At 44.6% G+C, this 11,896-nt stretch overlaps 1 protein-coding gene across 2 annotated transcripts in view; it reads right to left on the bottom strand.

Moving 5' to 3' along the window:
* Window positions 1-926: 926 nt before the first annotated feature.
* MAPRE1 (microtubule associated protein RP/EB family member 1) overlaps window positions 927-11,896 on the bottom strand; it is a 28,157-nt gene continuing 17,187 nt past the window's right edge. For both annotated transcript variants that reach the window (XM_023626334.2, XM_070248048.1), the window contains 3 exons: window positions 9,585-9,706; window positions 4,534-4,686; window positions 927-2,667 (listed from right to left, as the gene is read on the bottom strand). In XM_023626334.2, coding sequence (XP_023482102.1) covers window positions 2,611-2,667; window positions 4,534-4,686; window positions 9,585-9,706 — 332 coding nt within the window. In that variant the 3' untranslated portion in view covers window positions 927-2,610. The remainder of the gene's footprint in view (window positions 2,668-4,533; window positions 4,687-9,584; window positions 9,707-11,896) is intronic.

The following is an 11,896-nucleotide window of genomic DNA, read 5'->3' as shown; positions in this document are numbered from 1 at the left end:
TTCACCTATCCTCTGCACAGCACACAACTTGCCAAGCAAACCAAGCAGCTTATTCAAGTTTACCGCACCAGTGACCGAACCTCCATTAGTCTCCTCAGAAGACATTATGTGCCTCAGCCTAGAGCCAGGTCAGTGGACTCATGTCAGAGGTACACACAGTATCAGCTTCATCCTTCCCAGGTGGCTTCTCAGTTGACATTACCCGATAGTATCTTCACAAACTCCACGCACTCCTGGAGGAATCTTCTTGTAGATTACCGACACATACGGTGTCAAACTCATTCTGAAGGTGCACACCATTTCAAGGAAGGTATCCTACCATTAACTCTTAGAGGAAGTAATGTGGGTGTAATTCTAGTCAAAGTCATCAAGTTGAGTTTACAGAGGATCCATAATTGTGGTATGTACTCTAAACATCATACAGAAAACTACCTTCTGCCCATTTAATTTTATTTCATACTGAAAATGGCAGCAAGTCTCCTTTTGAATTCATTTCTTATGGCACAGAATTTTAAAAGGGAGGAAAAATGGTGACAATTTCAGTTATTTTATAGATTAAAGTTATATTCACTGCCTTTGAAACATACTTTCAGGAAAAATAACAACAAAAAAGTATCTCCCCATGGTAGGCACCAAGCATTGTCCTGCCATACTTCTCGGGAGGAAACAGCCTTAAAAGCCTTCGCGGCCGAGCCAGACTTCTGAATGACGGCTCACAGTAATACGAGCACGTCAAACAGCAGGAGGCTGAGAGATGTTAAAGAGGAGAACGAAGAAAAAAGGAACAGGTTTAGAAATAAGCACATTTAAAAATACAGTGAAGGATTTGAACAGACCAGTTCTCATTTAAGAAAGAAGCATTGGTACCTGTCATTTGAACCTACAAGAACATACCCAGGGCAAGACAAATTTCAGAAGCCATGACACTCTTGAAATACAGAATTTTATTTAGAAACTGGTTTAAAGTAGAAAAAAACCCTGTCAAGAAAGATCAGGTGGAAAATGGGTTCCCAATAAAATGGAATTTTAGGGCAACAAAAGTCTAAAAGGCCACAAGAGAGAAAGAGCACCACTGTTATTTGAACAATGGCTAGTTACTTGCATTTTTTTGGCATTGTTAATCACTGAATCTGGGTTTTCCTCTGAATTCCACACAGAGCATGCACTACACAACAATTTTTTCATAAAATACCTGCTTTCTACACACATTTTAGGACAAGCTACCACCAGAAACAAATCAATACAAATACATCAGGGGCTGCACAATCTCAGTAGTGGGTGACACACATTTTGCAGAATTCTGCCAAACAAAGGAACTGAATAGGCTATGGGCAAAGGAAATGAGGGAGTTAAGGAATGAAATACTTTAAATATTAATAATTAATTCAGACATGGTACTGTATTTTCTGCAAAAGAAAATTAACATTTAGTAACACACTAACAAATTTTATCTCCAAAGAGATTAGTGCACTGGCAAAGTATTCCGGTAACAGCGGAGGGCTCTGGACAGCAGGTACCGAAAACACCCAGCTTTGCAAATCCCAAGGTAGCGATGGCCTTCACCGATCACTCCCTCTGCCAGAGGTCCAGAAAAAACTCGCAGCATGGTCACCTGCCTGCTGAACTTCCACTCTAAGCAGCAAAGTTTAAGGAGCCAAAGAGGAGTCCCCAGTGGGCAAGGGGAGCAGAGAAGAGAAACACGTTAATGTAAACTTAAAAGACAGTAAAATGGGACATGACCCTCATTCAAATCCCAGAGGTGAGGGCAAGTCCCCATAAGTAGTTGTTAGATTTAAAAACTGGACACACTTCATTTCCCAAAAAACACAATACATAGAATTTTCAGGGATCATTGGAGAAATCGTCAGAGAAATGCTCAATGAAGATCAAGCTCTTCACCTCAAACACCTCAGGGCTGAACCACACCCTCTCTTCAACCAGGCAACAATGCCTCTTGCTTCTTAGCAGGGATGCAACTGGGCAAGGACACCAAACGGCTTTACAGAGCAACTTTTCAAACTTTCCTTCTGGGCCAAGGTCCAGGCCTATGAGGATTCAAGCAGTCCTCAAGGCCTGTGAACAGCAGGTTCCCAATGTTCCCATGTGTGGCCCCCCTTCCTTCCCAGACACAATGTCGAAACATAAAATCTCCTGTCATGTTACATTTTCTATTTTGAAATATGGAAGCATATTTTAAATACTCTTAAGGCATTTATTTATTAAAATGTTCTCTGCCAAGATTTCACATTAGCTTAAAATTCAAATCAGTCTTTACATTTCTCTGCTGAGGTCTCCCTCTCAGCGTATTACACAAAAACACCTTCTCCAGCAATCGTTACCAGCATCCACACGGTGAGCCCCATGGTCAGCCTCTTTGTTCCTAGGTGAACCAACTAGATGTTAATACTGCTCTGCTACAAGGTAAAAGCTCCTAACTCAAACTTATCGGAAAAGGAGTGAAACTTCTGCAAAGTGCACTTTAAGAAGAGGTACTTTTTGCTTATGAAAAGAAACCAGTGAGTCCTCTAAGAATAATAAAAGGGAGTATTTTACAGTTAAGCACATGATTTGGAGTGAAGAATTCGGATGTTGCTCTGCTGGTCCGGGCTGTTAATACTCTTCTTGTTCCTCCTGTGGGCCCCCTTCATCCGGTATCACAAAGCCTTCCTAAAATGGGAAAATAAGAGGGGAAAGCCATTACTCAATACTAAATGACGGATCAGTTTCTACTGTGGGCTCACTTTCTGCATATTTAAAGCCTCTCAAAGTCAATGGTTCTTCCTGTCTCTATCACACACTTGGCATTTAATGGCACAAGACCAACTGACCACAACTTTATTATGTAGGCAGAAGAATCATCTCTCACAAGAGGCAAGAACTGAGCACACTCAAATTTACCCTCAAACTCTGGGGGTGATGCATGCACACACGGTCTTGATTACGGTGATGATTTCACACATCATCAAGTAGTACTGATATATATCTGCAGTTCATTCCGTCAATTATAGCTCAGTAAAGTTGCTTAAAAAAAGAAAATTTACCCCTGAAGTCACCATTAAGCTCAGGACCACACCATCTCCTCTCAATAAATCGTCAGTCCAGCCAGGCTTTGCTTCCCACCTTCCTTTGACTCCACTTAGGAACCATGCATGCTACTGTGGGTAAAAGACTGACCCAACATCGTGGCATGGGAAAAGAGCAGATTCGTGGCTCCCACCTCACCTCGCGCCAGGGCACTCTGGCATGTACTAATGGCTACACTACCATCAAAATTAGACTTCCAGGGCCGGCCCTGTCGCTGAGTGATAAGTTCGCACACTACACTTTGGTGACCCAGGGTTTTGCAGGTTTGGATCCTGGCCATCAAGCCATGCTGAGGTGGTGTCCCACATAGCAGAGCCAGAAGGACCTACAACTAGAATATACAACTATGTACTGGGGGGCTTTGGGGAGAAGAGAGCAAGAAAGAAAGAAAGAAAAAGAACAAAGAAGATTGGCAACAGATGTTAGCTGAGGTGCCAATCTTTAAAAACAAATTAGACTTCGTCTTCAATCACCACCTTTTTTTTTTTTAACTAAATCTCTAGGGCTGAATTTAGTTATGATTCCACTAAAATAATACTGAGACTCGACCAAAGACTCTCATAACTTCACCATCTTTGTTTTTGTTATCTAGCAAAAAGCAATCCCAAAATAAGAATTTATTGAACAAATTATCAACTCTTCAGTCATCTGCCTTAAGCCCCCAAAATTCATCTGATTTGTTTAGAGGACAGTGTTAATAACAGCATTAATATCACCTCATATTTGTGTACTGCTACACATACTACAAAACACTTAAGACACATACTGTGGTTTGACCCTAGAGACCCTGGTAGGTATACAGAAGAATTCTTAAAAAACACAGCCATTAAAGAGTGGACACAGTAAGATACCAAATTCCAAATCTAGGGAAAATCAGCCTTCCCTGAGCAGCTAACATGTCATGATTAGCATCAGCAGATGTGGCTGTGTGACATACATGGATCCCAAGAAACAAGACCACAAAGGCCTGCGAGGGAATGGGAAGCAGGCCGCACCTGGAAGGGAAGAGTGAGGTGCACTCTGATGGCTATGGGCAGCAGACGTCACCAACGGGCCACATGCCTGGTTATCAGAGCATACCTGGGGCCCTGATAAAATGGGGGCAGCACCTGAGGCTGAGGGGTCCAAGCTACAGGGACTGGAGTGGGGATGGTGGGGTTAAGAGCATTCTGTGGCACTCATCACCTATCAGTGGCCACAAACTAGAAAGGCAGGGTAAGTCAGCACTCTTTGTCCTATTCCTGCCTCAAAAGCTCCCAGACCTCAAGGCAGATGTTGAAGCTAGGCAGAGGCTCCCTCTGGCTGACTTTGAGGGTCAAAGCCGAAGTCTTTTGATGAATACTACACTGGAACACGAGAAGCATTGGCACTGAGTTTGCCAAAACCAACCAGATAAAATTTTCTTAGGTGGCAAAATGGCAAGAAAATATCCTCATAGTCAACACGTACATCTGTGGCATAGAGAATGTCCACAATCCTCTGTAACACAGGGTTGTTTTCCCCCTCGTTCTCCTGGCATATCAATTCAATGTTCCTTAGCTTTCCAAAGTAGAAATCTCTCTCTTTCTCCAAGTCTTCGACGGTAAGTTTCAATACGTTGACCTGCACAAGACATTAAAAAGGGTGAGACACCTGGCATTCATGTACCAATAACACATCAGACAAACTTCTAGCCCAAAAGGAGATGTGGTCTTTAATCAAACTCTCTAACGTGGACAAAAACCCACTGTAGTTTAATGTCAATTTTCTTTACCCCCAGATAAATAACATGGGCTTGTTCACTACCACCTTGACTATACTAACTCTCAGGAAAGGGCAGACTACACCAGGAAACACGCAGGAACTTCCCAGGCACTGAGAAAAGATCAGGGAGAAAAACTATGGGAGCCTGAGACAAACAGACAAGCAGAATCCACAACCCAGCCCAGCAGGATGGCAGACAATCATAAATTGAGTCCTTACAGGGCACTGGTCCATCAAGTCCAGACCTCTCTGCGTATGGAGGTCAGCAAAAGACAGGGTCTGGTCCAAGGGAGCAGGGTAGAAATGGCGAGCCAGGAGGGGAAGACTAGCCAAAGATGATTAATATTAGCCAAAAACAGCTAGGACCGAGGGAGGCCTGGGCACGGAAAACTCAATGATTCTTCCCAAAAGTCTCAAAAGGGAGAGGACAGTGGCAGCAGGGAGCAAACCCCACCACATTCCACTGCCAGCTCCACTGAGCATCTCCTCAGCTCACCACACAATGCTGCAGGATCCTCCAGGAGTCCCAGTGAGGGGCTCTAATTTCCACAAAGCGGCAATGAAGGAAGAAACCTCAGTGCGCAGGCCAAGACTCTATCTAGCCAAGAGTAATAAAAGTCATAAGGACTCTTACGGTCCTTTGTGTATTTTAAGCACAGTGTATCTTCATTCCCGTATTCAAATCTATGACACGTGAATTCAATTTAATGCTCACTAAATGCAAATCACACAGCATCCGTGCCACATAAAATCCTCACAGGACTTACAGGCTAGGCCACAGGGCAAGCCAAGCCAGGAAATCACAGGGGCAGCTGCTGAGAACAATTTGGGTAGCAGGGAATTCCAAGAGCCAGAAGCACCCCAGAAATCTAGTTCAGCCTTCTGAATTTCTAGCTGCAAAAACTGAATCAAACAGCTTACCTAGCTTCCCCACACTTCTTCTGATCAAGAAGCCAGACACAACCAAGGGATCGAGCCCCGTTCCAGGGTGGAAGGAAGCTCCCCTTCAGAACCTGTAGTCAAGAAGCACTCAGAGATGAAGCGCAGGTGACTGGAAGCACCAGGACCATTTTGTCAAATACTTAACTTCAATGTTCATCATCAAAAGGCTGAACAGCCCAAACCAGGACCAGGTTTGAGATATCCTTTCACTATTCCTTTATCAGTCACAGAAATCACTTTTAAAAATCATTGAAAGTTTCGATAAAGCACTACCATTACCTAGTAGCCAGCAAATCCAAATCATCCACCTCCCCCTACTCACCCCTCCCTGTTTTACTGCTACTTGTTTCCTTTCCTTCAAGTCTCGTTAGCCCCAAAGGGGAGCACAAGAGGGGAGAGAAAGGCAAGAGCTGACCAACCTCAGCAGTAAGCAGGAAACTGCCCTGGATCCTCAGCTCCAAGATCCAAGCACCAGGGAACAGGCCTTCCCATCATATTAGCGACCAAAGAGGAAAGGACAGTCAAAACAGCTTAAAAAGATATGCTAGCTTGGACTCCATCCGCACACTCACGTTTCACTAGTACCTCCCTCAAAACCCATTTAAACCTTCTCTGGCCTACAAATCATCAAGGCACCAGAACCCAGCCTTCTGGGTCCCACCTGTAAAGCCAAAGCAGCACTCCTCCTTGACAGCACTCAAAGCAGCACTCCTCCTTGACAGCACTCAAGGAGCACGTATCCACAGAGACAGTGAGTATACACTAAGTCACTGGCTTTCACTTGGTGCTCTTCTAAATGCTTATTTATGAGCTTATTAAAAACCTGTGGCTAGTAACCACCGTCACTCTTAGAACCTTCTCTTGTAGTAAAATAGCTATAACCTAAGAAGCCCAAGGAGAACGCTTTGGACCTGCATTGGCCAACATGGTAGCTATGAGCACTTGAAATGTGGCAAGTGCAATTGAGACGGGCTATAAATATTAAATACACTCTAAATTTCAAAGACCTATAACAGTCTTGAAATGAAAAACATCCCACTGATAATTATTTGTATTGATTACACGTGAGAATGATACCATTTTGGATATACTGGGTAACGTGTTATTAGAATTAATTTAACCGGGCCAGCCCAGTGGCGCAGCAGTTAAGTGTGCAGGTTCTGCTTTGGCAGCCTGGGGTTCGCAGGTTCGGATCCTGGGTGTGGACATGGCACTGCTTGGCAAAAGCCATGCTGTGGTAGGTGTCCCACATGTAAAGTAGAGGAAGATGGGCATGGATGTTAGCTCAGGGCCAGTCTTCCTCAGCAAAAAGAGGAGGACTGGCAGCAGTTAGCTCAGGGCTAATCTTCCTCACACACAAAAAAAAGAATTAATTTAACCTGTTTCTTTTCACTTTTCCTAATGTGACTACTAGAAAATTGTAAATTATACATGAAGCTCATATTTCTGGTTTGCATTCTGTTTCTATTGCACAGTGCTGCTTTAGACTAAAATCAACTGAAAGTAAATTTCTCCCGGATGACATAAGAATGTGGAATTGCTGCCCATCTCCCAAGGATATGAATACTACAAGGTAATTTGTAGAATACACTGTTCTTCTCCTAGCCTAACAAGCCCCTCTGGCTCCATTTCCCACACAGGTCACGGCCCCAAGACGTCCACACCTTTATCAAGGGGCACACATTCAAATACTTCCAGAAAGAGCATGTATGAGCCAAGGGAGTCAGTTACAGGGGGTGGTGGTAAGGACGTCAGTGACCTGGAGAGAACCTCAAATCCTTCATATGAAGAAGAAGAATAAACGAAAACCCGGTGCAAACCAAATAAAGTACTTCTGAGGCAGGGCTGGACCATGTGGGTGTGAGGCAGGTTCCAGACCCAGCTCAAGTGACTGAACCTCTCCGAGCCACACTGTTCTTATCCGTAAAACCTCACAGGGCTGCTGCACAACTGAGATTAAAGTGCCTAGTAAAGTAATGACACACACTCTAAAATTGTTAGTCACTGTTTAATTATTATTAACATTCACGTATTTCACCCCAAAAATCTGATTCCTGTGAACTTTCAGAAACACTACATAACCTATTTCACTCTATCAAAACCGCAGAGAAGGGGCCAGCCCCGTGGCCAAGTGGTTAAGTTCGCACGCTCCGCTTCAGAGGCCCAGGGTTTCACCGGTTCGGATCCTGGGCGCGGACATGGCACCACTCGTCAGGCCATGCTGAGGAGGCATTCCACACGCCACAACTAGAAGGACCCACAACTAAAAACACACAACTATGTACTGGGGGGATTTGGGGAGAAAAAGCAGAAAATTAAAAAGAAGATTGGCACCTGAGCTAACAACTGTTGCCAATCTTAAAAAAAAAATTTTTTTTTAAAAATACACTGTAAACCATTCATTTAAAAAAAAAACCCACAGAGAAGAACGGTAATAATCACAACTGTCTTTTATCCACTGCCATTTACCCCATTTATCCCAAACACCACTCTAGGCACTTGACATAGCATCAGCTCGTAATCCACTCAGCTACCATGACCAAAGCACTAGCCCCACTTCGCACGGGACACTAAGTGCAGAGAGGTGAACTGACGCATCTCAAGGAGAAGGAAGTGGCAGAGCCAGAACAATCTCCAAATCCGCGCAACCCGAAGCCCGTGCTCCCTCCCCTAGGACACTAGCTGAGCCAGACAGCAGTCACATGGAACACGCTGCACCTTCTCCTAGAGGGCACAAGATCAACCCTGCGCTAGCCACCCAGTCCTGGCATTTACTGTTTTCCTCTGAAGCTGTGTCCTGTGTATATCCACATCTGGAAACCAACAGTTACAGGGAAGTCTCCTTATTCTCCAGGATGGCGTACTTGGAGTGACAAGTGACACACAGTGACAACACCCAGAGGGTGCTCAAGGCAGCCACACTAATGGGGATGGTGACCCAGTCACCCTGACACTCCCAGGGCACGTAGGACCACGGGGCACACACAAATCAATGAATAAAAACACAAAATGTGACCTCTGAGCAGGCTCTTATGTCCCATCTCCTGGGAGCAGGGTCAGGGTCGCGAGAGCTTCTGGATTAAAAGTGAGGTCTTTTTCCTCAGGTTTTAGGACTCGGCTTTTAGGAAAGTAAAAGGGTTCAATGACAAACTCAGGGGCATCACAAAGCACCCCTGACTTTAAAACCGGAATTAATCAAGAGAGGCATGCAAAAGCAAACAAACAAACTGCAAGAATTAGTGAGAAGATGTCTAAATGTCTAAAATTTGTTCTGCTCCACAGAGACTTCTGACAAGTACCTTCAGGATATTTAACTAATCCTGAAGAAGACATTTCAAATGACTGACCTGTTAAGAACAGAAGAGCAACAGGCTTTTCATACCAGTTCCACTCTCAACCTGAATCTCCAGGGACCCAGGATTTCAGTAGAGACACTGCGGAATCTTTTTTTATTTACTTCTTTAAAAAGGAACTTTCCTTTATCTTCTGTCACAGTCAAAATTCAAGAGGCACTTTCTGAACCCCAGAGACTCCTGACAGCGTACCAGACTTTCAACAGGGTTCTATCGTATGGGTGGGTTTCCAGACAGCCATCGGTCTCCGTCACACTAACAGATGTCAGAAATGCCTGACCAGCCCCCACCTCCACATTCACGATCCCCACACCACACCAAGTGCTCACACGTGACATAAGGACTGCTTCTGCAAGCAGACAAGGCAGGTCTCCCTCCAAGAACACAGACAGGCTTCCCCTGATGAGCGCAGCAAGTGTCCTCCCCCCAAGGACTCCCACCTCGGATGGAGAGGGGGCCTACCTGCTGCATCAGTTCGGCTGCCTCGTCATCCCCGTTGCCCACACCAGGATTCTTTCGCACCACACCCGGGCCAGCCTTAGGGGTTGCTGTAGTTCTGTGCGCTGCAATGGGCCTCTGTGGAGCTGAGAGAGGAGCAGAGGTTTCTTAAGAGAAGAAATTTCAAGACAAGAAAAACACACCAGACAAGAGGAAGCTGTGACCAACTGCCCTCCACAGCTATGCAGTGAAGGGACCCGACATAGACAGCCCAGCATGCAAGACAACACCCCCACGCTGGCCCAAAGTGATGTTTTATCCTGGCAGCAGAGTTAAGTACCAATTTTAGCCACAATCTTCTGTGCTGGGAATAAGTCCTTCTGTGAGGTCTTTTTCCCGCTGGGGTGAACAGGACTATCATCTGAAAAAGGCAATCGTTATGGTGCATGAAGATGATCTACCTTAACCCAGCTCGAACCAAGTCCACATACAGGGCAGCTTCAGGGAGCGAAGGCAAACTTCACACCAGGGCTGAGCTCTCAGGCCCAGCTGTTGCCAGGTGCCCACAGCTCCCCAACTGGAAAGTAAGATGCCTCCTAATTCAGAACCGTGGGCTCCCTGGACCGGGAAGAGGAGGGCGGTAGAGACTGCTCTTATCACTAATTACTTCAAACCCGCCGCCTGCGCACCTTTGAGGTGGTGTTCAGAGGGGTAAGGAGACAACAGCAGCACACTGACTACGATTTACTGATTTCTCTCAGTTGTAATAGCCAAAGGCAGACAAGGAAAAGGAAAACGCAGTGAAGGGGCCAACCTATCTACAAGTTAAAATCATCAAGAATGCGCTACCTCAAGGAGATTTATCAATCATGATTCTATTCACTCATTCCGCAATTATTTTGTAAAGCTTGTACTTTATGCCAGGCTTAGAAACACGTGATCTTCCTAACACCCCAAACTATTCAATACTCATAAGGCCTTTTGCCCGCAGTAACAGGCATTTCCTTAGGATGATCTCTAGTATGTGTTTATTCCGAAGACTAACGCTTAATGCAAGTCTCCACGTGCCCGTCAGCAGCATCTGAAATATGAAATGCACAGGGTTACCTATGCAGTTCGCCATTCTAGGAAGCTAAAGAATAAAAGTACTCAATATCTGGAGCTATCGGAACCCTGACATACTCTGCTGATGGGAATGTAAGATGGTGCAGCCACTTTGGAAAAGTCAGGTAGTTCTGCAAAAGGTTAAACAGTTATCATATGATCCAAGAATTCTGCTCCAAGATATACTCTTAGATATACACCCAAGAGAAAAGAAAACACACGCCCACACAGAAACTTGTATAGGAATGTTCGTAGCAGCAGAAGCAGCATTATTGCTAACAGCTAAAAAGTGGAGACAACCCACATGACCATCAACTGATGAATAAATAAAATGTGGTATAGCCATACAATGCAATATTATTTAGCCATAAAAAGGAATGAGGTACTGACACATGCTACAACATGGATGAAACTTGAAAATATTATGCTAAATGAAAGAAGCCAGACACAAAAGACCAAATAATCTATGATCCCATTTATATGAAATATTCAGAATAGGTAAATCCTAGACAGAAAGTGGATTAGTGGTTGCTTAGGGTTGGCTGGGGGCGGGCGGGGGTGGGGAAGAAAAACGGGAAAACAGGAGCGACTGCTATTGGGCACACATAAGGTTTCTTCTTAGGGTAACAAAAATGTTCCAAAATTGATTGTGGTGATAGTTGAACACACTTGTGAACATACTAAAAACCATTCAATTATACACTTTAAATGGGTGAACCGTAACAGCACATGAATCATCTCAACAAAGCTATAAAAAGTACTCAGTGTCCCTCTCTACCTACCACACAGATCAGCCTCTCTCTCAAGGTACTACGGGACCTTAACTAATGTTCTTGCCACCTTCTGAAAAAGGAGTTAGCATCTATAGAACATCCACTTGCCCTAAATTATACATATGTTCTATGAATATACTACTGGAAACACATTTTGGGAAACCTACCAGGCCAAGACCTTTTAAAGAAGGTTCCTGCCCCTGCCTCGCACATTCCGCTGGCATCACAGCAAGTTAAAGCCACTTAGGAGCTAAAGTTGTAGGGAAGGGCGGGGAAGCACTACGTAAGCACGGGAAGCTGGTCTGCAGAAAGAATCATGATGCAGAGAGCCAAGAGCAGTCCCTGAGAGACCTAGAAAGTTCCTTCAGTTCCTGGGAGTTCAGGTCTGGTTCTAACTTCCCTTCCTAGGGCTCTGTGAAATGTCCTTGTGTTCAAACTAAAGCTCTCTTTCATGTGAGC

This window comes from Equus caballus, chromosome 22 (assembly GCF_041296265.1).
Source record: "Equus caballus isolate H_3958 breed thoroughbred chromosome 22, TB-T2T, whole genome shotgun sequence".
NCBI lineage: Eukaryota > Metazoa > Chordata > Mammalia > Perissodactyla > Equidae > Equus > Equus caballus.
Note: the sequence above shows the minus strand (reverse complement) of the source record. Positions and strands in the feature narration are given on the sequence as shown.